Genomic DNA, 26,292 nt, shown 5'->3' on the forward strand with positions numbered 1-26,292 from the left:
GATCACTCTGCCTCACAAAAATCGGAATAAAAAGCGATCAAAAAATGTCACGTGTCCGAAATTGTTACCAATAAAAATGTCAACGCGTCCCGCAAAAAACAAGATCTCACATAACTCTGTGGACTCAAATATGGAAAAATTACAGCTCTCAAAATGTGGTAACGCAAAAAATATTTTTTGCAATGAAAAGCGTCTTTCAGTGTGTGACAGCTGCCAATCATAAAAATCCGCTAAATAACCCGCTATAAAAGTAAATCAAACCCCCCTTCATCACCCCCTTAGTTAGGGAAAAATTAAAAAATTAAAAAATGTATTTATTTCCATTTTCCCATTAGGGTTAGGGTTAGGGTTAGGGCTAGAGTTAGGACTAGAGTTAGGGCTAGGGTTAGGGCAAGGGTTAGGGCTAGGGTTAGGGCTAGGGTTGGGGCTAGGGTTAGGGCTAGAGTTAGGACTAGAGTTAGGGCTAGGGTTAGGGTTAGGGCAAGGGTTAGGACTAGGGTTAGGGCTAGGGTTGGGGCTAGGGTTAGGGCTAGGGTTAGGGCTAGGGTTGGGGCTAGGGTTGGGGCTAGGGTTAGGGCTAGGGTTAGGGCTAGGGTTAGGGCTAGTGTTACGGCTAGTGTTAGGGCTAGTGATAGGGCTAGGGTTATTGCTAGGGTTAGGGCTAGGGTTAGGGTTGGGGCTAGGGTTGGAGCTACAGTTAGGGTTGGGGCTAAAGATAGGGTTAGGGTTTGGATTACATTTACGGTTGGGAATAGGGTTGGGTGTGTCTGGGTTAGAGGAGTGGTTAGGGTTACCGTTGGGATTAGGGTTAGGGATGTGTTTGGATTAGGGTTTCAGTTATAATTGGGGGGTTTCCACTGTTTAGGCACATCAGGGGCTCTCCAAACGGGACATGGCATCCGATCTGAATTCCAGCCAATTCTGCGTTGAAAAAGTAAAACAGTGCTCCTTCCCTTCAGAGCTCTCCCGTGTGCCCAAACAGGGGTTTACCCCAACATATGGGGTATCAGCGTACTCAGGACAAATTGGACATCATCGTTTGGGGTCCAATTTCTCCTGCTACCCTTGGGAAAATACAAAACTGGGGGCCAAAAAATAAGTTTTGTGGGAAAAAAAAGATTTTTTATTTTCACGGCTCTGCGTTGTAAACTGTAGTGAAACACTTGGGGGTTCAAAGTTCTCACAACACATCTAGATAAGTTCCTTGGGGGGTCTAGTTTCCGATATGGGGTCACTTGTGGGGGGTTTGTACTGTTTGGGTACATCAGGGGCTCTGCAAATGCAACGTGATGCCTGCAGACCAATCCATTTAAGTCTGCATTCCAAATGACGCTCCTTCCCTTCCGAGCTCTGTCATGCACCCAAACAGTGGTTCCCCCCCACATATGGGGTATCAACGTACTCAGGACAAATTGGACAACAACTTTTGGAGCCCAATTTATCCTGATACCCTTGTGAAAATACAAAACTGGGGGCTAAAAAATCATTTTTGTGAAAAAAAAAAAGAATTTTTATTTTCACGGCTCTGCGTTATAAACTGTAGTGAAACACTTGGGGGTTCAAAGTTCTCACAACACATCTAGATAAGTTCCTTGGGGGGTCTAGTTTCCAATATGGGGTCACTTGTGGGGGGGTTTGTACTGTTTGGGTACATCAGGGGCTCTGCAAATGCAACGTGACGCCTGCAGACCAATCCATTTAAGTCTGCATTCCAAATGGCGCTCCTTCCCTTCCGAGCTCTGTCATGCGCCCAAATAGTGGTTCCCCCCCACATATGGGGTATCAGCGTACTCAGGACAAATTGGACAACAAAGTTTGGGGTCCAATTTATCCTGATACCCTTGTGAAAATACAAAACTGGGGGCTAAAAATCATTTTTGTGAAAAAAAAAAAGGAATTTTTATTTTCACGGCTCTGCGTTATAAACTGTAGTGAAACACTTGGGGGTTCAAAGCTATCAAAACACATCTAGATAAGTTCCTTAGGGAGTCTACTTTCCAAAATGGTGTCACTTGTGGGGGGTTTTAATGGTTAGGCACATCAGGGGCTCTCCAAACGCAACATGGCATCCCATCTTAATTCCAGTCAATTTTGCATTGAAAAGTAAAATAGCGCTCCTTCCCTTCCGAGCTCTGCTATGCGCCCAAACAGTGGTTTACCCCCACATATGGGGTATCGTCGTACTCAGGACAAATTGCACAACAACTTTTGTGGTCTAATTTCTTCTCTTACCCTTGGGGAAATAAAAAAATGGGGGCGAAAAGATCATTTTTGTGAAAAAATATGATTTTTATTTTTACGGCTCTGCGTTATAAACTTCTGTGAAGCACTTGTAGGGTCAAAGTGCTCAACACACATCTAGATAAGTTCCTTAAGGGGTCTACTTTCCAAAATGGTGTCACTTGTGGGGGTTTCAATGTTTAGGCACATCAGGGGCTCTCCAAACGCAACATGGCGTCCCATCTCAATTCCAGTCAATTTTGCATTGAAAAGTCAAATGGCGCTCCTTCACTTCCGAGCTCTGCCCTGCGCCCAAACAATGGTTTACACCCACATATGGGGTATCAGCGTACTGAGGACAAATTGCACAACAATTTTTGGGGTCCAATTTCTTCTCTTACCCTTGGGAAAATAAAAAATTGGGGGCGAAAAGATCATTTTTGTGAAAAAATATGATTTTTTATTTTTATGGCTCTGCATTATAAACTTCTGTGAAGCACTTGTTGGGTCAAAGTGCTCACCACACATCTAGATAAGTTCCTTAGGGGGTCTACTTTCCAAAATGGTGTCACTTGTGGGGGTTTTTAATGTTTAGGCACATCAGGGGCTCTCCAAACGCAACATGGCATCCCATCTTAATTCCAGTCAATTTTGCATTGAAAAGTAAAATAGCGCTCCTTCCCTTCCGAGCTCTGCTATGCGCCCAAACAGTGGTTTACCCCCACATATGGGGTATCGTCGTACTCAGGACAAATTGCACAACAACTTTTGTGGTCTAATTTCTTCTCTTACCCTTGGGGAAATAAAAAAAAGGGGGCGAAAAGATCATTTTTGTGAAAAAATATGATTTTTATTTTTACGGCTCTGCATTATAAACTTCTGTGAAGCACTTGTTGGGTCAAAGTGCTCAACACACATCTAGATAAGTTCCTTAAGGGGTCTACTTTCCAAAATGGTGTCACTTGTGGGGGGTTTCAATGTTTAGGCACATCAGGGGCTCTCCAAACGCAACATGGCGTCCCATCTCAATTCCAGTCAATTTTGCATTGAAAAGTCAAATGGCGCTCCTTCCCTTCCGAGCTCTGCCCTGCGCCCAAACAGTGGTTTACACCCATATATGGGGTATCAGCGTACTCAGGACAAATTGCACAACAATTTTTGGGGTCCAATTTCTTCTCTTATCCTTGGGAAAATAAAAAATTGGGGGCGAAAAGATCATTTTTGTGAAAAAATATGATTTTTTATTTTTACGGCTCTGCATTATAAACTTCTGTGAAGCACTTGTTGGGTCAAAGTGCTCACCACACATCTAGATAAGATCCTTAGGGGGTCTACTTTCCAAAATGGTGTCACTTGTGGGGGGTTTCAATGTTTAGGCACATCAGGGGCTCTCCAAATGCAACATGGCGTCCCATCTCAATTCCAGTCAATTTTGCATTGAAAAGTCAAATGGCGCTCCTTTCCTTCCGAGCTCTGCCCTGCGCCCAAACAATGGTTTACACCCACATATGGGGTATCAGCGTACTCAGGACGAATTGTACAACAAATTTTGGGGTCTATTTTCTCCTGTTACCCTTGGTAAAATAAAACAAATTGGAGCTGAAACAAATTTTGTGTGAAAAAAAGTTAAATGTTTATTTTTATTTAAACATTCCAAAAATTCCTGTGAAACACCTGAAGGGTTAATAAACTTCTTGAAAGTGGTTTTGAGTACCTTGTGGGGTGCAGTTTTTAGAATGGTGTCACACTTGGGTATTTTCTATCATATAGACCCCTCAAAATGACTTCAAATGAGATGTGGTCCCTAAAAAAAAATGGTGTTGTAAAAATGAGAAATTGCTGGTCAACTTTTAACCCTTATAACTCCGTCACAAAAAAAAATTTTCGTTCCAAAATTGTGCTGATGTAAAGTAGACATGTGGGAAATGTTACTTATTAAGTATTTTGCGTGACATATGTCTGTGATTTAAGGGCATAAAAATTCAAAGTTGGAAAATTGCGAAATTTTCAAAATTTTCGCCAAATATTCGTTTTTTTCACAAATAAACGCAAGTTATATCGAAGAAATTTTACCACTATCATGAAGTACAATATGTCACGAGAAAACATTGTCAGAATCGCCAAGATCCGTTGAAGCGTTCCAGAGTTATAACCTCATAAAGGGACAGTGGTCAGAATTGTAAAAATTGGCCCGGTCATTAACGTGCAAACCACCCTTGGGGGTGAAGGGGTTAAAGGGGTCGTCTTATGATCTATATTCAGGAGTGCACTTTGTCTGAGCCTACAGGCTTCCCACTTCTAATTGATTGACAGTTCAGCCCAGCCGCATCAGGGTCTCACTGGCCTGAACTGGGTGCTCTCTCCAAAGCTGCTTTATGAGGCATCTTCACTTCTGCAGCATCAAAGAAGTGCAGTGTCCCCAAAGCTGGCCGGGTCCGGAGAGATTGTTAGCTTCAGAGCAACTCTGTGCTTGTAAGCACTGCTCTCATTGCCTAGGAGACCGGCAACACTGATAAACTACAGAGGTGGCCAGTAATTTAGGAAATGAATAGCATACAGAAGAATAGAAAATCAAGTATAGAAAGAGAACTGAAGCAGAGAGAAACGGCTAGTAAATTGCAAATTTGTTCAATATCTCACTTTCTACTGTTCTCATACCTATGTTTAAAGTGAACCTGTCAGCAGGATTGTGCTCAGTAAACTACAGGCATTGTCAGGTTGGCGCCGTTGGCGGGGCTTTATGTGATGCTCTGCTTACATATTCATCCTCATGGACTTATGACAGGTCACTGAACCTTCAGTGACCTGCCCCCTATTTTATGCATATCATATTGTGTGGTTGCAAAAAAAAAAATGAACATCAAAACGGCGGCGGCGCCTCTGTTGTAGCATGATACAATGGCTAATATTCATATATGCATTTATGATTTAGTCATATAGCATTGTGGAGAAAAAAAAAATTATCTTCATTAAAATGGCGTCGTCGGCAGCTGCACAGTAGCATCTATTGCGTTCCAATACATGCTACTGCACAAGCGCTGCCGCTGGTGCCATTTTGCTGGTGAAAAAAAATGATTTATCAAAATGGCGCCTGTGCAGTGACATCTATCCCCAATAGGTGCTACTGCGCAGTCTGCGCCATTTTTTTTCTCTAGCAAAATGGCGCTCGTGGCGGTGTGTGTGTGATATCATCTATCGCTTTCCGATAGATGCTATTGCACAGGGGCCACCGGTGCATTTTTTTCAACAAAACGGTTCCAGTGGTGGCGCTTGCGCAGTATCATCTGTCGGAACACAATATATGCTACTGCACATGCACCGCTGTCGGCGCCTTTTTGATGAAGATTTTTTTTCTTCTCCCCACTATATGACTAAATGATACATGCATATATGCTTATTAGCCATTGTATCATGCTACAGCACATGCACCTCCACCATTTTGATGAATGTTAATTTTTTCTTGTAACCACACAATATGATACAGTATGTAAAATAGGGGGGAGGTCACTGAAGGATCTGTGACCTGTTATAAGACCATAAGGATGCATATATGAACCAAGAACCACATAAAGACCCCCCACAGGCCACCCCAGAGCACGAGAATCTCATTATCTGAAAACTGCAATACGGATTAAACTACCACAAAACAGATTTCATCAACCCAGGAATAATTGTAATCAGTATAACGGCTCTGACCTGACACTGTCTGTAGGTTACTCAGCACAATCCTGCTGACAGGTTCCCTTTAAACATGAGATTAACACTGTAATGATCACAGTCAGAGGCGTAGCTAGGGGTTTGGTTCAGGGGGGGTGAAACTTCTGAGTGGACCCCTAACCAGGTAACCTTGATTACAAGTCGGTGACGTGCTCGAACAGTGGAGGACCTCAGCAGATGACCGCGCTATTACTGAAGATAATCTCTATTTCAAGACCAAAATATATATTACCGCCATATGGTCAGTGGTAAATACCAGCCCTACAGAACATACAAGAGATCACAGTATAGGTACAGATAGTGACTTACCACTGATGTTCTTTCTGATGGAATCGTTCACTTTTCCCGTCTTTTCCATCTGGCCAAATACTGAGCCGCTGCTGCCGTATGTGTCCCTATTACTGCACCTGGTGTGTGGTTCTCTGTGCCCTCTAAATTCTAAAGCACCCCTCTATAATATAGTAATGCCGGGTGCACGTGCCCTAGAAAACAGTGCCCACATAGGGCCCTATCAAGGACATCCAGGCTGTTGGTTACAAAACTATTTTTCAGTTTTTTTGTTTAGTTTGTTTTTGATTATTTTTTTCTATTATGTTGTGTATATACAGTTTTTTGCTAATTTTTTATAATATTTTTGTTTATGGATGAATTAGCAGGCCATTGTAACTACAGATGTGGTAGTTGGGGTTTCTACTCTATGCATTTAGTGGGATAAATACATGATGGTATCATTGTGATCCGAGTGGCTCTCTCTAATTGAGCTGTTCTGTTTAAAGGTGATATTAATACTTTTCCCTTTTTTATACCCCATAAAATAATATACTGTATATGAATACCCTATTAAGGGTCTTCAGCCTGTTGGCTATATAGCTATTTTTGAGTTTTTTTGCTTAGTTTGTTTTTTCTATTTTTTTCTATTTATTTAAACTATTTTTGCTAATTTTTTATAATATTTTTGGTTTTTGGGTCTATTGGTATTCGTGACACTACCTTTTAGGGACTTTAGGGCATTTGTAGGGCCAACAGGGCTAGTCTTTGTGGAGCGGGGGCGCCAACCGCAGAAACTTAGGGTGCCTACCTCCGCAAATAGGTAGTGGACAGGAGTAGGGTATTTGATAGGGGTCAGTTAGTTCCCCTGTTGGTTATTCTTTTTCATTGTATTGTCCTCAATTTCAGAACTTTGTTGTTTTAACTTTATATATTAAAAGTTATATTTTAGGAATCCTTGTGTTTTGGTTTTGTTTTTGTAGTCTAGGATTCCATTGGTATTTGCTTTTGGTCTTTTTACATTCACACTGAAGGCATCAAAACTATGAATTAACACATGTGGAATTATATACTTAACAAAAAAGTGTGAAACAGCTGAAAATATGTCTTATATTCTAGGTTCTTCAAAGTAGCCACCTTTTGCTTTGATGACTGCTTTGCACACTCTTGGCATTCTCTTGATGAGCTTCAAGAGGTAGTCATCGGGAATGGTCTTCCAACAATCTTGAAGGAGTTCCCAGAGATGCTTAGCACTTGTTGGCCCTTTTGCCTTCACTCTGCGGTCCAGCTCACCCCAAACCATCTCGATTGGGTTCAGGTGACTGGTGACTGTGGAAACCAGGTCATCTGGCATAGCACCCCATCACTCTACTTCTTGGTCAAATAGCCCTTACACAGCCTGGAGGTGTGTTTGGGGTCATTGTCCTGTTGAAAAATAAATGATGGTCCAACTAAGTGCAAACTGGATGGAATAGCATGCCGCTGCAAGATGCTGTGGTAGCCATGCTGGTTCAGTATGCCTTGAATTTGGAATAAATCCCCAATAGTGTCACCATCAAAGCACCCCCACACCATCACACCTCCTCCTCCATGCTTCACGGTGGAAACCAGGCATGTAGTGTCCATGCGATCACCTTTTCTGCGTCGCACAAAGACACGGTGGTTGGAACCAAAGATCTCAAATTTAGACTCATCAGACCAAAGCACAGATTTCCACTGGCCTAATATCCATTCCTTGTGTTCTTTAGCCCAAACAAGCCTCTTCTGTTTGTTGCCTGTCCTTAGCAGTGGTTTCCTAGCAGCTATATTACCATGAAGGCCTGCTGCACAAAGTCTCCTCTTAACAGTTGTTGCAGAGATATGTCTGCTGCTAGAACTCGGTGTGGCATTGACCTGGTCTCTAATCTGAGCTGCTGTTAACCTGTGATTTCTGAGGCTGGTGACTTGGATAAACTTATCCTCAGAAGCAGAGGTGACTCTTGGTCTTCCTTTCCTGGGGCGGTCCTCATGTGAGCCAGTTTCTTTGTAGCGCTTGGTTTTTGCCACTGCACTTGGGGACACTTTCAAAGTTTTCCCAATTTTTCGGACTGACTGACCTTCATTTCTTAAAGTAATGATGGCCACTCGTTTTTCTTTACTTAGCTGCTTTTTTCTTGCCATAATACAAATTCTAACAGTCTATTCAGTAGGACTATCAGCTGTGTATCCACCAGACTTCTGCACAACACAACTGATGGTCCCAACCATTTTTAAGGCAAGAAATCCCACTTATTAAACCTGATGGCACACCTGTGAAGTGAAAACCATTCCTGGTGACTGCCTCTTGAAGCTCATCAAGAGAATTCCAAGAGTGTGCAAAGCAGTCATCAAAGCAAAAGGTGGCTACTTTGATGAACCTAGAATATAAGACATAATTTTAGTTGTTTCACACTTTTTTGTTAAGTATATAATTCCACAGGTGTTAATTAATAGTTTTGATGCCGTCAGTGTGAATGTACAATTTTCATAGTCATGAAAATACAGAAAAATCTTTAAATGAGAAATTGTGTCCAAACTTTTGGTCTGTACTGTATACTTTTTTTTTTTTTTAGAAATGTGTGGAAGAGTAAAAATAACATTTTATTTCTCTTTTTTTAACAGGGAGGGGAGAAAAATCAGCAGTAAGTTCCTTTAATGTAATATATTCACTTTAAGCTATTATGACTATGTGTTCAGTTAGCTTTGTCTCGCAGATTAGAAAAACATATACTCTTAGTTTTGATTTTGTGTGTTTTTGTAATATAAAAAAATATAAAATGGCTCATAAAAAAACAAATTCACCCCATTAATGTTTCTCTTGTTATTCCCACTCTACTCTTTTCATTTACTGTTTACTCTGCATTGACAGTATTAACCTTGAACAAACAATTTGGCTTTTCCTGATATATCTCTCACTAGAGTTACTATGTTTTCTAAAAGTAGTTAAACAAAAAAGCTTCAGTTCTAGGGCAAAGTTATGGAAAAATTCCCGTCAGGGAATTGATTCACATTTCAGGAAATATCACAGGGAACATAAGTAAATCAATCATAATGAAATACAAATAGAAAGGAAACAATTGTCCAATTTGCCACAGTGTGAGATTATGAAAGTGTTAGAAAGGACACAGAGAAAACCTATGACAACTACGAGCGCGTTTCAAGCTTCAGTGGGTTATTCCCAAGAGATATTCTATCGCCTTATGATTTACAGGGATCTGGCCCCTGCGCCCACCACTAATCCTGAGAATGAAAGGATCTTTCCAAGTCACCATCAAAGTTTTTCCTGTGCAGCAGATTTGTCAGTAATGCAGAGGGCGCAGCATTGTTCTATTCACTTGTAAATCATTGCCGTGTACCCGTTTCTCTCAGGATCGGTGGATTACCCTTCTATCACAAAGTGATGGCATATCCAATAAATATATGGAATTAAGTTAAGATTTTGAGAATAGATTTGAGACTCTAAAATTACTGTACGGGTTCTATGATCTAGTAAACCTAAATTTAAAGGTAATCAGTCGGCAGGATTTCACCAACCAAACAATTTATATACATGTAGCTTTTTCAAAGACAAATCCAGCAATGTCTTTATATGGCCAGTCTGTTGTTCTGTTACTGAGAAATCAGCAGCGTTTGAATAGAAATGCAAATGAGGCTGAAGTGCTTTTGGCATGTGAAGCCTCTGCTGAAGCATCTGTGACTCTGGCTCTATCCCCGCCCAGAGCCGCCTTCTACTTGACTGATGGCTCTTTTATTTGTCAGTAAGGCAGGAGGAGGCAGCCATGGACATGGCATAAAGTCACAGTGACAGAAGCTTGGGAAGAGCTTCCACAAGCTGAAAGCACTTCAGCCTTATTTGCATATCCATTCAAATGCTGATTTCTCAGTAACAGGGCAATGGACTCTCTACATAAAGATATTTCTGGATTTATAAATAATTTTGGGGGTGAAATCCTACTATCAGATTCCTTTTAAAGTTTTTCTAAAAAAATAAAAAATTGAGTAAGTCACACACTGAACACAACCACCTATGGAATCTCCACACCACCTTCACCGGCTTAAAGCATAGTTTTAGGAGGCTTCAATTTAACAAGGCCTGGAAATCTTATGAAAATAGACTTTAAAATTGATTTAGGAAAAATCTGCTGCAGGCTGCTTCATATGTTATATCTAACGCAAACTGAAAGCAAAGCGTTGTATGCATCCTGTGGAGATCGGACATGCTGCATAGACTTCTATGGGTGATATATCACCTTGAACTTGAATGGAGCCAAAACACAGCAACATACACAGGGCCTTTCATTGACTGTTATTTTGACAATATTTAACTTGAAAATATATATATATATATACACAGTGGCGTAACTACAAAGTTATGGGCCCCGGTGCGAACTTCCAAATGGGGCCCCCCCCCTACCCCCCCCCCACCTTCCCCCGCCCCCACAACCCCCCCACCTTCCCCCGCCCCGCTTCCCCTAGATACGCCTCGGACTGTTGCAGGAATCTCCTGCACTGCAACATGGTGTTGGGTGCCAGCACAGCCCGCACAGTGGTCTATCCAGCACAGCCCGCACAGTGGTATATCCAGCACAGACCGCACAGTGGTATATCCAGCACAGCCCGCACAGTGGTATATCCAGCACAGCCCGCACAGTGGTATATACAGCACAGCCCGCACAGGGGTATATACAGCACAGCCCGCACAGGGGTATATGCAGCACAGCCCGCACAGGGGTATATACAGCACAGCCAGCACAGGGGGTATATACAGCACAGCCCTCACAGTGGTATATCCAGCACAGCCCGCACAGTGGTATATACAGCAGAGCCCGCACAGTGGTATATACAGCAGAGCCCGCACAGTGGTATATACAGCACAGCCCGCACAGTGGTATATACAGCACAGCCCGCACAGTGGTATATCCAGCACAGCCCGCACAGTGGTATATACAGCAGAGCCCGCACAGGGATATATAGAGCACAGCCCGCACAGTGGTATATCCAGCAGAGCCCGCACAGTGGTATATACAGCACAGCCCGCACAGTGGTATATACAGCACAGCCCGCACAGTGGTATATACAGCACAGCCCGCACAGTGTTATATACAGCAGAGCCCGCACAGTGGTATATAGAGCACAGCCCGCACAGTGTTATATACAGCAGAGCCCGCACAGTGGTATATACAGCACAGCCCGCACAGTGTTATATACAACAGAGCCCGCACAGTAGTATATAGAGCACAGCCCGCACAGTGTTATATACAGCAGAGCCCGCACAGTGGTATATACAGCAGAGCCCGCACAGTGGTATATACAGCAGAGCCCGCACAGGGATATATACAGCAGAGCCCGCACAGGGATATATACAGCACAGCCCCCACAGGGGTATATACAGCACAGCCCGCACAGGGATATATAGAGCACAGCCCACATCTCATCTCATTCCCCCCCCCCCCCCCGATAATGGCCCCACAGTCCGGTTAAAAAGAAAAAAAAAAAACTCTCCTCACCTTTCCTTTTGCCCGCGCTGCTCCTGGCGGCTGCAGTCTGCCCAGGACACTGCAGGTGCGCGATGATATGACGTCATCGCGCACCCGCAGTGTACTGTCAGAGGCAGAGCGGGGAATGATGGGAGAGGAAGCGTCAGGTGACGCTCTCTCCTCCCATCATTGCATTGAACTATACCGGTGTCATAGACGCCGGTATAGTTAAATGCGGCGGCGGCGGCGGCACTGGGGGGGGTTCCGGGGGAGGAACAGTGCAGCGGCCCACTACTGGCATCGGCTCTTCTGGCATTTGCCAGAAGTGCCCGATGGCCAGCCTGGCCCTGCTCAGACCTGCCGGCGTGGGGCCCCTGACCTGCGGGGCCCGGTCGCAATGGCGACCGCTGCGACCGCGGTAGTTACGCCCCTGTATATACACTCACCGGCCACTTTATTAGGTACACCATGCTAGTAACGGGTTGGACCCCCTTTTGCCTTCAGAACTGCCTCAATTCTTCGTGGCATAGATTCAACAAGGTGCTGGAAGCATTCCTCAGAGATTTTGGTCCATATTGACATGATGGCATCACACAGTTGCCGCAGATTTGTCGGCTGCACATCCCAAAGATGCTCCATACAAGGCAGGATGGATCCATGCTTTCATGTTGTTTACGCCAAATTCTGACCCTACCATCCGAATGTCGCAGCAGAAATCGAGACTCATCAGACCAAGCAACGTTTTTCCAATCTTCTACTGTCCAATTTCGATGAGCTTGTACAAATTGTAGCCTCAGTTTCCTGTTCTTAGCTGAAAGGAGTGGTACCCGGTGTGGTCTTCTGCTGCTGTAGCCCATCTGCCTCAAAGTTCGACGCACTGTGCGTTCAGAGATGCTCTTAGGCCTACCTTGGTTGTAACGGGTGGCGATTTGAGTCACTGTTGCCTTTCTATCAGCTCGAACCAGTCTGCCCATTCTCCTCTGACCTCTGGCATCAACAAGGCATTTCCGCCCACAGAACTGCCGCTCACTGGATTTTTTTTCTTTTTCGGACCATTCTCTGTAAACCCTAGAGATGGTTGTGAAAATCCCAGTAGATCAGCAGTTTCTGAAATACTCAGACCAGCCCTTCTGGCACCAACAACCATGCCACGTTCAAAGGCACTCAAATCACCTTTCTTCCCCATACTGATGCTCGGTTTGAACTGCAGGAGATTGTCTTGACCATGTCTACATGCCTAAATGCACTGAGTTGCCGCCATGTGATTGGCTGATTAGAAATTAAGTGTTAACAAGAAGTTGGACAGGTGTACCTAATAAAGTGGCCGGTGAGTGTATATATTACTTGTACCATAAAAGTATTATTTTTTTTTTACCTTTAACAGCCGGGATGCTTTGGCTACCCTCTAAGTATCTTCTTTATCGTCATCAATGAATTTTGTGAAAGGTTCTCCTACTATGGAATGCGAGGTAAAGTTTTACATTTTCCTGGAATATTACTTGAATATAAATTCTGACAGCGGTTGAAATCAAGCCATCATGGCCGTGGACATCTGGCAATAGTAAATATCAATGGACTGCGGCAATTACTTAAAGTTAGTGATTAATTAGGATCATTCTAAGAAATGTACTTTCTCTGTATCTTCTCTTTGTAGCGGTGTTGGTTTTGTACTTCAAATACTTTCTACGATGGGACGACAACCTCGCCACTGTGGTTTATCACACTTTTGTTGCTGTTTGTTACCTGACGCCAATCCTTGGAGCCATCATTGCAGACTCTTGGCTGGGAAAATTCAAGTAAGGCCTTTAATTGTTAAACGTCTCCTTCTTGTTATAGGCTGTGCTCTTCACTTACCAAAAAATACAAGTCATTCACTAAATATTTTCGTAAAACACATGCACATATGTAGCGGAACTGAATTAGCTAGGTGGAATAAAGCCCCATAATATCATGATATGCCATCTGTGGTCTTCAAGATTATCTAGTGACGTGTTTAAAACCACAAAGGTATGGCAAGGCACAAAATACAGTTACAGTAAATGACACATTCAGCGGTTCTCTGTCTCTAGGGTTATATTATATTAGGTTATCTTAGTACTTTACAGGATGATTTATAAGGCTAGATTAAACGAAAATGCTTGTATGCCCCCGATTGCTGTGTAAATAATTCAAGCTATAAAATGTCTTCACTTCCAGGACCATCGTATATCTGTCTATTGTGTATGCAGTGGGTCAGGTCATTATGTCTGTCAGTTCCATTCATGATCTTACTGATGGGAACAAGGATGGAACACCGGACAGCATTGCCGTGCATGTGTAAGTAGAAATAGTTCTTAATGGAACAATAAAACTATTCATATTGTGAACGTGTTGCAGAATTTCTGTAGGAGTGTGATTTTTTAAGCAAGTTGCTTTTTCTCATAGTTCATTATCAATGATTGGCCTTATTTTAATCGCTTTGGGTACGGGAGGAATCAAACCTTGCGTTGCAGCATTTGGAGGAGACCAGTTTGATGAGAGCCAGGTATGGTTTTATGATTGCAGGGCCGGACTGGCCATCTGGCAATACTGGAAATTGCCAGAAGGGCCTGTCTGGTTGTGGGCTGCCTTGTCTGCTACGTTGTTAACAGAATCTGTGTTCTCAAGACACCCGTACTGTTAAGAGTTGTGATGAAGCACAAAGTCGCTGACCCCGTCACTTACCCCAGCAGACCTCTGGTATATTGGTCTTGTAGTAAATCTTGCTTTCCTCCATCCAGGGTAATATCAGTAATATATCCCATCTGGTTCATGGGGACGGGGACAGCATGGGTCTGTGTGATGTCAAATGCCAGGGCTGAATTTCAGCCTCAATCCCATACCTGTATGATTGTGATATGTGTTCGTAACATCATCTTATAAAACTGTGGCCGGTGTTATATTGACCTGAATGGTGTGTATTGTTACTATAGGATAAACAGAGGAGCAGGTTCTTCTCCATCTTTTATCTGTCAATCAACGCTGGAAGTCTTCTGTCCACCATTATCACTCCCATCCTGAGAGGTAGGTTGGACATCTTACTGTCGGCACTCACACTGGATGAAATATTCCAAACACATACTGATAGGGAGTGTAGATTGTGAGCCCCATTGGGGATAGAGATGACAATGTCTGTAAAGCGCTGCGGAATATGATAGCGCTATATAAGAAAAGCATAATAAATAAGAATATGAATCTTCTGTACGGCTGCAATATGGCTGCATCCTGCAATACAAACAGAACCGGAGACGTACATACAGAAGTAGATATGGAAATGTACCTGGTGTGGCTCGCTATGCTGTAGTTGTGGCAGCGTCAGTCATTTACGTTCCGTTAGAGCAGCCGGCTATGGGAACGGTGGCAGGCCATCTGTAAGGATGATGCTTGCTACATCTGTAGAATGTCACCACCTTCAAGGATATTCAGCAACATTATATAAAATCTGTTGTCAAAGTGCAATGTAAGCAACATTATGGCTAATCTCTGTACAGCACTGCTGAATATGTTGGTGTCATATACGGAACAGAAATCAAATAAATAAATATCCACAATACAATGTACAAGACTATAACCTTACATTTAATTGTAGTCCTGCTCATTCGTATACTGACATAAGCAATTTTGACTAAAAAAAAAATGGCTTCATCCACCCAACTATCAACTATATGATGGTTCAGTGCAGGAGCCATATATATATATTATGACCATAGGGAACAATCAATTTTCATCCTGTCAGACCAGGTAAGCCTTATTGAAGGCTCTGAGAAATGCTTTCCTGATCTCACAGGACAGAATCTGATCCCATCCTTGGCGCTAATTATACGCTCTCTGCATGGGCCCATCAAAAAGCTAAGTGTAAGGTGTGATAAATAGCCTGAAAATACAATTTTTGGTTGGTATACTTTTAATTTAACTTTATAGAAATGTGATGTTAACTGCTATTTTAATTTTCAATGCATTCTGCAAAAAAAAAAGTATAAAGCTTGCTATTTTTTAATCACATGGCGGCCTATCGGCAACACATGCCCCAATATTCTTATACAGTGCATGCATGTTTTAGTCAGTTATAACAGTCACAATCCCAATAAGGACAACTTTTATAATTACAAGGAATCTATCACAAGGTTTTAGCTATGTAATCTGAGAGCAGCAGAATATATAGGGGGCTGGGAACTTCATTCCAGTGACGTGTCACTCTTTGGTCTCTCAGAAATGTCAAACTCAAATACACAGAGGGTCAAAATTAAAAACTTGGAAAAAATTATGGGCCAACCTTTATTACAAAATGTCTACAATTGAGCAAATGTTTTCTTATCATCAAATGTAACAATGAACCTTTTCATATGGAAAGAAACTTAAATGGGTTATGCCACGATAAAATATATTTTAATTAATAGATCTTAGAATAAGATAAACAAATAATCACAAAGCAGGATGAGGGACACCAAGATGAGGGACATATACCATGATGAGGGACGTATATGCCAGGAAGTAGACCATGATGGGGAGAGCGTATATACCTGTAAGGGGCCCAGGATGGAGGACATTACGACATAATAGGGACACAATATGAATTTAGAACACTACAGGGCCCAAACATCTGAACAACATGAGGGGGAAAGCCCAGTTCCAAATTTTGCACTGGGGCCCATCAGACTCTAGTTGTGCTACTGGGCCCCACATAGCCCTTCATACAGTATAATGGGCCCTACATTGACTTCCATTCAGTATAATAGCCCCACATAGTCCTCCACACAGTATAATGGCCCCATGTAGTCCTCATTATTGTATAAAGTGCTCTGTGTTGTGGGCCAAACACTCTCACCCTGCGGGCCAGATTTGGTCTGCAGGCCAGAGTTTGACATGTATGGTCTGCATGATGTCATTTTGACACAATCACTGTTTCCTATGTTGCTGAACTAGCAGTGCTTAAAATGTTGAGCTCTGCTTAACCCTGCCCACACCACTGATTTGCAGATTTCTGTGTAATCTGTACATAACAGAAAACTGCTAATCAGTGGTGGGGCGGGGTTATACAGACCTGTATTGATAATCCCCTGGCAATAAAACAATGATTTTATTGAAACAGCAACACACTGCCTAGTAAGTGACACATCACTGAAATTAGGATCTCTGCCCCTACATTATGCTGCTCTCATATTACATAGCAAAGACTTGCTGGCAGATTCCCTTTAAAAGAGATATCAGTTTCTATATTTGATATCATGACATCTGTAAGTTGTTCCACATTGTAATTTAGGGAGACCGCTTCCATTAAGCCCGAAAATAATCTATCAATATGCTGTATGAAGCACATAACATTTTATGGCAGATATATTTTAATATAAGTACGGTAATATGAGTAAGATAACATGAAGATCACTGAAATGTATTCTTGTCATTCTCAGGACAGGAATGTGGCATTCACACTCAGCAAAAGTGCTATCCTCTGGCCTTTGGTGTGCCTGCTGCGCTAATGGTGGTTGCTCTAGGTATGTTTATTGAAATCATTGATATTTATGGATGATGCTAACAAGGGCCCCCAGTAGATAGGTCATACCAGTTACATGCTAAGAAGACCTGAAAACAAGTAATCCAGCACCGTGAAATATTTTCTTAAATGCTACACTACCCTTCAGTTTAAAGACAACCTGTCACTTGTTAAAAATGGCTACTTTTTGCTTTTATTTTATTCCCATTGCTCACGTAAGTATTAATTTTTTTCCTCTATTTTTTTTTAAATCCGCCATACTGTTCCGGAGATGTGGGCCCTTATTGAGTGCTAACTTATATAGTCTTTACAAAGTGGGTACTGCTCACTGGATTCTCTGGGGCCTGTTTTTCGGCTGCTCTGCAATATTACTCTGTGATCCACGCCCCTTTGGTAAAGACTATAAAAATCTGTACTAAAGAAAAAGGCCCATATCACTGGAACTGTATGGTGGATTTTAAAAAAGGGACACGAAAGGCAGGAGAGCAGTGGGAATAAAATCAAAGCAAAAACGGTCCACTTTAGTCCTAGTGACACATCTTTTACTGCACCAGGTGAGAACTTAGGAAATAAAATACTGTAGAACATTTCTTAGTGTTCATAAGAATTATTGGTCCCCACAAGAAAATACTCATTGATAATAGTCATCTTGTCATGCGATGCAGATATTTTGATGGTAACTTTATCTTTCTCTCCTACTTTTTCCCGCAGTTGTATTTATCATTGGGAATGGAATGTACAAAAAAGTGTCTCCCCAGGGTAACATTATTGTTCAGGTTTTCAAATGCATCACGGTTAGTAAAACAGAGATATTGTTGAGAATGATATTTTATTAATATTTCATCTGAATCGTGTTCTGAATAAATAAAATATAATAGCGCAAAAAATGTAATGCATAGTGTTACTCAATATTAATAATCAACTCTGATGCAACACATTATAAGATGGGAAACCTTATTTAACCTGATAACTAAAACATCATTTTCCAATTATTAGACATTCAAATGGACAATTTACTGTTTCATTGTTTCGATATCCTAATAAGCATCTACAGTGCCTTGCGAAAGTATTTGGCCCCCCTGGAACTTTTCAACCTTTTCCCACATATCATGCTTCAAACATAAAGATACCAAATGTATATTTTTTGGTGAAGAATCAACAACAAGTGGAACACAATTGTGAAGTTGAACGAAATTTATTGGTTATTTTAAATTGTTGTGGAAATTCAAAACTGAAAAGTGGAGCGTGCAATATTATTCGGCCCCTTTAACTTAACACTTTGTTGCAGCACCTTTTGCTGCGATTACAGCTGCAAGTCGCTTGCAGTCTGTATACTCACTTATCGTCATTGACTTTTACTTGCCCCTCTGAGAAGGAGCTGCGGCATGTGCGGACCATGTACTGGACACGGCCATTACACTGTACATAGCAGAGGTAGATTTATAAGATTATCATAGCACAGGAAAAATTTTTCTAACATATCCAATTATGGAAATTATTATTATTATTATTATTATTATTATATTGATTTAAATGTACAAACATAGAATGATCACTTTTTATTACACTTTTTGGAGGCAAAATGAACAAAAAAACAGCAATTCTGAAATTATTTGAAAACTCGTTCATCATTCAGTATAACTGACATGTTAACTATATTCTGAGGGTTTATCTGACAACGTCAATACTTAATTTATACTTTTTTATGTTTTACTACTTTTACACAAATTTTTATTTTATTTTATATGTTCTATTTACAGTTTGCTATCAGTAACAGATACAAAAATCGCAGTAAATCAATTCCTAAGAGAGAACATTGGATGGACTGGGCAAAAGAAAAGTATGATGTAAGAAACAAATTGGTTATTACAATTAATATAATCTATGTTCTACTGCTGTATGAATGTATGATTGTGTATGTTAAATTGTAAACATCGTTTTAGTTTTTTTTTTCATAATTACCATTATCACAATTCTCAATTCTGGAGTAAAATCTGTAGTCAGCGAATACAGACTGTTACATGGGAGGAGGGAGGAGCTAGAGACAGAGCTCCGCCCTCCTCTCCTTCCATCTACATAGAATCTTATCCATAGTAACTGCCATCTCCTATCTCAGTAATGAAACTGTCTTCACGGAATACAGATTTTACATAATGACTGATCAATTCTGTAAGAGAAAGGAGCAGATTTCTCTGATAAGATATATTACAAAGTTGCTTATTTTATGTGCATTATCGATTTATGAAGTAAAAACTAAAATGACAGTTATGCTGTTAAGGATAGGGTCCCAAGTAGCATACAGTCAACGCAGCAACCGAGCGCTTGAGACACGGAGGCAGCTCTACCATGAAAGTCACAGCGACTTTCAAATGTACTATTGGACAATGAGTGAAATCTTTTAACAAAAACTACATAGACATTAATACAAATTGAATATTATGAGGGACACACATAGTCCTATGTAGGACCCTACCCTTGATCCATTCCCAGACCTAGATATTCATTGATTAATGTGACCCATAAACATCCATTTGAAAAATTATTGATATTTTGAAGAACAGGTAAAATAGCAGATGGGAAGGAAGAAAAGTGGTAAACTCAAAGACAGGACTCACAGAAGTTATAATGTGATGGTCCCTGTGTTCAGAGGAGGATAAGTACCAAACTGCTCACAAGTCACTGTCTTAGGGAATAGTGTAGACACCACTTAAGGTAGCTCACTGAGTACAGAATTATTCAGCTACCATTGAAGTTCAAAGGGTTGACACCATGCAAAAAAATTCTTCCAAGACAAACAAAAGAGGGCACTGGCACTGCTCAAAATGACATTTTGTATTGACTGACCAAACTAGGCAAATAAGCCTCCTTACCTTGACAAGCCAGAGATGGTATGTCACTCTCCATAAGGAGAAACGATACCCCTTAGACCCCAGTCCAGAGCCTCTCACCTAGCCAAATCAGTTCTCATGCTTCGTACTGACGAGAGCCAACAGCCCGAAACACCGTGTCTGCGAATTGAGATACTGATTTGGCTTTTATCCTAAGTCATATTGCACGACTCGTTAGAGGGTTGATTGTGACTTGTAGGATCGCTACTTCCAACAGGTGGCGCTATAGAGTTAAGTCCTCTTTTTCTCAGAAGAGGCAATTTGCAAACTAGGACATCAATCCAGAACATAAATAACATCATTGGTCAACCTTAGAAATATAGTCCATAAATTGTAGTAGAAGTCGAGAAGGCAATAAGGGACACTTACCACTTTATGTAAACTCAATCATTTTATAGCGCTAACACATCACACCAGGGAATACATAGACTAATAGGCAAACTGTCGTTTCACATGAGAACCACGCTTCCTGTCAGCCTTGATAATTTATCTTACTAACTTCTTTATATAACACCCACCTAACTTTATTGTTAGTAACAAAAATGTTAAAAACAACTTCAAGCACATTTAAATGATGGAGCTTATTTCTGTAAAACCAACTACTGACATTATTCATTTTGGGAGAAATCAACTGAAATCATTACCGTTATTTAGACCTCCAGGACCTAATGCTTCTCATCGTACTGACATAGACCTAAAAAATGGATGTGTAACACCCCAGTTAACCGGTTGTTACAGTGATGTTGCCTGCCTTTCTGGGAGGGCGATATCATGCTTGGAGGCAAAGAGGATTCCCTTTACCAGGTAACGCACCTACATGCAACACATTCTGAATCCAGGCCAGAAGGGGGAGCTCTGAATCCGGATTCAGGGGAGCTTCCCTAGATATATGTATTCTGGTCTGGAGGAGGAGTTAGTCAGTTCAGTGGAGGAGCGTGAAGAGAAAGGAGTGAGAGTAGAGAGAGGAGCTGTGCAGCCAGGTGTGAGCTGCGGCTCCAGGAATGGAAGATAATCTGAAGGGTTGGAATGTTAGTGAGCATCTGAGGAAAGGAGCAAAGAAGAAGGAAAGGGCATAGAGGGGAACTGTGACCGGGCACCCTCTGAGCCAAAGTGCAAAAAAGGGGCACCGGGAGCCCGAGGTTGTGTTGTACTCCAGATCGCACAGCAGAACCAGAGGGCAAAGGACTTTATGTAATTTGCCCGCACCCACACCTGAAGGTGCAGCAGTACATGAAGAGCCCGGGTTGTGATAGAGACCCTAAAAAAAGGCTCTCACTGCCCACCATACGGGTAACTGTCCCAGGACAGGAGAGAGAAGACTTTGTCAGGGAGCCACAGGCAGCAAGGACCTCGCATACAAGCGTGAGCAGAAAGGCTTACGGATCTCACCTGGGAGAGGGATCCACCACTGTCTCCAGGCCAGCCGGATCACATTACCACCTGTTGCTGGTACCCTGGCTTGATTCAACCAGTAAACCAGGTAAAGACGTTACAACCCTGTAGCCTCCATTTATTTGCCAGCATCCACCACACCATCCCTGCCCAGCATACCAGGAGCTCTTAGGACCCAGCTTCACCTGTGGGAAGTGAGACCATCTTGCTGCTGTACCATCACCCCCAGAGGACTCCTTTAAGCAGCATCGGTCACCCCTGACTGAGTACCACAGGTGGCATCACAAACTTTTGTTGCTTTACAACTCCCTTTAAAAACTATCCCTTTTACTTAGGTGCCCAGGGCCACGGACCAGGTTGCCGCCACCGTGACCTCTTTAACAACGACCGGGCCCAGTACCGAGTACCCCTGGGCCCTGGCGGGCAACTCAGATGCACTGCAGGTCAACTTCATGTCAATCACGCATATGTGGGATCCACCTAGGAGAACCCTTTCCTGTCTGGAGGGATATGACATGTTGTCTAAAGCCTCGCTCACATCTGCATAAAAAATTGTTCCGATTTTCATCCAGAAAAGTTGAATGAGTGAAATCCGTTTGGTATTCCATATGTTATGTGAGTGCTATGCGAGTGTGTGATTTTTTTCCCGGCTAGCATCCGTATGACATGTACAAATCACCAATGTCCAAAGGATATGGCTGGCACTTCACAATACATGATAACCCTATTCGGTCTGACCCTAACAAGGAGCCGAAACGAAGAGATCCAGAATTAAAAAAAAAAAAGCTTTATTGTACAGAAATAAATAATAGTGCAAAAAAGTGCACAAGCACCCTAACATAAGGTGGGAGGCTGAATAATAAATGATATAAATACAGCATAAGTAAGACAAACTGCAGAGTAGTAAGTATATTCCTATATGTAGCCTGGTGAACTACTAGCTGCCCAAGCATGCATAGAGTACAACAATATTGCATATACAAGTGTAACCAGACACAACAATGATAACTACCTGCAGCAGACCCATCGTCCCACCTCACCCCAACGCACGTTTCGCAACCAGCTTCTTCCGGGGGCTTATTCTGTATGACATGTGTATACAATGCCTTTTTTTTTCTTTGCAACTATTATTCTACATTTACAGTGTGCTATGCTATAGAGTGGTAATGTATCCGTAAAAATCAAGCGACATACTGATAATCTGTATGACCTATCGCACTCATTGACTTGCATTGGTGATTCTCGTCAGATAGATTTTTTTCACATCCAGATTTTCAGCTGAAAAAAAAATAACAGATGAACACTGCTTCATTGAATAGCATTGGTGAAAGGGCAATCTAATGTTTTTATTGGATTGTACTAGTCCCATTTATACATAGATGTGAGTGCGGCCTAAAACACTTAAAGGGGCTGTTCACCCCTATCCTTAGGATTGGTCATCAACGACCTACCTTAATGATAGGAAAGTAATATAAAAGTAATGACTGACCCATGTAAACATAGGTCATATGCTTTTCCTTATATAGATGAATTTACAGTCATTTACCACTGCATATACCACAAACTGCGTTCAACCTGTTAAGAATTGATTTATCCAAAGCATAAAGCTTCCCAAAGAAATATGTCTGACATTGTTAACATTTTTAAAATAATTACAGTGCATAGACAAAAAAATGTCCAGCTTGCACTATACATTTTTTCGGCAAACTCCCCTTTTACCTTTTTTATGTGTTTAATGTTTTAATGTTTTCGCACCTCTTGTAGGAAATGATTAGTGTCCTACAAGTCTGATAGAGTTGAATCACTCTCCGGCATATGGCAGCCAATTATCCCACAGTCTAATAATTCTGTATAGAATCCCGTTACTGTACTGTATGGTACAATGCACATTAAATTATATGATGTAACTTCTTACTTTTCTTTTCATTATTAGGAACTTCTTATTGCCCAAGTTAAGATGGTGCTTAAGGTCCTGTTTCTTTATATTCCTCTGCCAATGTTCTGGGCTCTTTTTGACCAACAGGTAAATTGTGAAATTGACTACAATCAGTTACTAAAACATCTTGTTTAATTATTAAAGTAATTGTTTGTGAGACAGAAAAGTCAGGCACAGTAACACATTAGTGCATATGGTACATCTGGAATCAGTTAGGCCCCTTCTCATGAATGGGATCAGCTACAGCACATGATCCAGCAGATGTACCCATGTGATACTGTGTCTGGAAAATAAAAGACCCTTTATCTAATCTTATACAACCCCTGTAAGCAGTGTCAGGCTAAGTGCACACGTAGCAGATTTTTCGCTTTTTTTAGCGGTTTTTCGCTATAAAAACGCTATAAAACCACAAAAAAAACACTCACATTAAGCATCCTATTTAATAGAATGCAATCCGCATTTTTTGTGCACATGCTTCGTTGTTTTCCTGAGTGGAATCGCATTCCAGAAAAAAACGCAGCATGTTCATTAAATTTGCGGAATCGCGGGGATTCCGCACACCTAGGAATGCATTGATCTGCTTACTTCCCGCACGGGGCTGTGCACACCATGCGGGAAGTAAGCAGATCATGTGCGGTTGGTACCCAGGGTGGAGGAGAGGAGACTCTCCTCCACGGACTGGGCACCATATAATTGGTAAAAAAAAAAGAATTAAAATAAAAAATAGTGATATACTCACCTTCTGATGGCCCCGGAGTCTTCCCGCCTCTCAGCGGTGCATGCACCCGCTTCCGTTCCCATGGATGCTTTGTGTGAAGGACCTGCGATGACGTCGCGGTCATGTGACCGTGACGTCATCGCAGGTCCTGCACACAAAGCATCTATAGGAACGGAAGCCGCTGAGGAATGTGAGAATAACCATTTTTTTTATATTATTATTATTTTTAACATTCTTTTACTATTGATGCTGCATAGGCTGCATCAATAGTAAAAAGTTGGTCACACTTGTTAAACACTATGTTTGACAAGTGTGACCAACCTATCAATCAGTTTTCCAAGCGATGCTACAGATCGCTTGGAAAACGCTAGCATTCTGCAAGCTAATTATGCTTGCAAAATGCTAGTTTTTAGCAGGAATACGCATGCCAATTCCGCATGCGATATACCCGCGGCAGGAGTTGCAGAATTGCCGCGGAAATTTCCGCGGCAATTCTGCAACGTGTGCACTTAGCCTAAGTGTGTTGGAGGGTGCAATAAACAAATACTTATTGCATTTATCATCAATTTTATTAAAGGGTTCAAGATGGACTCTACAAGCCACCACTATGGATGGAAATTTCGTAAGTAATTTAGAAATGCCTATAATCTAAGTCCGCATATATGACATTATAATTATAAAATATTCCCATTTCCACTAAATATAGTAACTATGGGTGTAAATAGGACTGAAACAAATCCAGACACCACATTAACTCCACCCCTTGAATCACTTTAATTAAACCCTATCTGGTATGACTTTTAAAGGGGAACAGAATCTAAAAAATAATTACCGTATAATAATTTGTTAATCTGTTGTTCCGTTGGATATTCTGCATGTTCTGCAAATTCAGAGTTTTTAAATAATACGGTAATTAACACAAAGGTTACATTTCTGATCAGTTCCATTTTTGTTCTAATGACTGGGATTGTCTTAGTAAAGGATTGGATTTCACCACTGTGCCCTACTGCAGGCAGAGGCGGGAGGCAGCGGCTCCAGCCAGTTATCTCACAGCCAGACACAAGAGAGTGAGGCTGAGATTTCTTCACACATTTCTCAGATTTAACTGTTATATATAACCAAAGGAGTGAAAAGAGAAAGGGCTGGAATAGTCTTTTTTGCTTTTTCCATTTTTTATCTGTTTTTGAGAGGCTTGTTTCTCCTCTTAGAGAATGTTGGAAACAGTAATAAATCAATTTCCATTTTGGCATTAATAAAATGATACTGCTTTGGGAGCAACAAATACATGAATTCTTTACAAATTGCAGTTATTAACAGTACTATAACATATATAACATTTCTTTTTCAGGGAGCAATTCAGATTCAGCCAGATCAAATGCAGGTAAGTGAACAATATTTTTGCACCAAATAAAGTTAATGCTTTTTTTTCTAAAATTCCTAATTATTTTTGTATTGTAGACTGTGAATCCAATATTAATTGTTATTCTTGTGCCATTGATGGACATCGTAGTATATCCCCTCATTAGGAAATGCAAACTAAACTTCTCGTAAGTATGACAAGTGTAAACTAGAAATCTACATTAAATTGAATCTGTCAGCAGTGTTTTGCTATGTAATCTGTTAGCACATGATGTAGGGACATAGAGCCTGATTCCAGTCATGAGTCATGGTTTTCACTGCTGTAGATCTAGCAGAGCTCAGTTGTTGAGCTGTGTATAAACCTGCCCACACCACAGCTTTCCGTGTACATTGTACAACCTCTGGCAAAAATTATGGAATCATCGGCCTTGGAGGATGTTCATTCAGTTGTTTAATTTTGTAGAAAAAATCACAGATGGCAAAAAACAAAACTAATTTAAATTGCAACTTTCTGGCTTTAAGAAACACTAAAAGAAATGAAGAGCAAAAAATGTGGTAGTCAGTAATGGTTACTTTTTTTAACCAAGCATAGGGGGAAAATTATGGAATCACTGAATTCTGAGGAAATAATTATGGAATCTCCCTGTAAATCTTCATACCCAAAAATAACACCTGCATCAAATTAGATCTGCTCATTAGTCTGTATCTAAAAAGGAGTGATCACACCTTGGAGAGCTGTTGCACCAAGTGGACTGACATGAATCATGGCTCCAACATGAGAGATGTCAATT

General features: G+C 41.4%; 1 protein-coding gene across 1 annotated transcript in view; it reads left to right on the forward strand.

The window, feature by feature from the left end:
• SLC15A1 (solute carrier family 15 member 1) overlaps window positions 1-26,292 on the forward strand; it is a 114,709-nt gene that overhangs the window by 43,690 nt on the left and 44,727 nt on the right. Inside the window, exons 2-14 of the mRNA XM_077297109.1 lie at window positions 8,845-8,864; window positions 13,084-13,168; window positions 13,354-13,495; window positions 13,896-14,015; window positions 14,124-14,223; window positions 14,651-14,741; window positions 17,126-17,209; window positions 17,920-18,002; window positions 18,969-19,055; window positions 23,422-23,511; window positions 24,720-24,764; window positions 25,491-25,523; window positions 25,601-25,689. Of these exons, the coding sequence (XP_077153224.1) occupies window positions 8,845-8,864; window positions 13,084-13,168; window positions 13,354-13,495; window positions 13,896-14,015; window positions 14,124-14,223; window positions 14,651-14,741; window positions 17,126-17,209; window positions 17,920-18,002; window positions 18,969-19,055; window positions 23,422-23,511; window positions 24,720-24,764; window positions 25,491-25,523; window positions 25,601-25,689 (1,069 nt within the window). The remainder of the gene's footprint in view (window positions 1-8,844; window positions 8,865-13,083; window positions 13,169-13,353; window positions 13,496-13,895; window positions 14,016-14,123; window positions 14,224-14,650; window positions 14,742-17,125; window positions 17,210-17,919; window positions 18,003-18,968; window positions 19,056-23,421; window positions 23,512-24,719; window positions 24,765-25,490; window positions 25,524-25,600; window positions 25,690-26,292) is intronic.

This window comes from Ranitomeya variabilis, chromosome 3 (genome assembly GCF_051348905.1).
Source record: "Ranitomeya variabilis isolate aRanVar5 chromosome 3, aRanVar5.hap1, whole genome shotgun sequence".
In the NCBI taxonomy this organism is placed as follows: Eukaryota; Metazoa; Chordata; class Amphibia; order Anura; family Dendrobatidae; genus Ranitomeya; species Ranitomeya variabilis.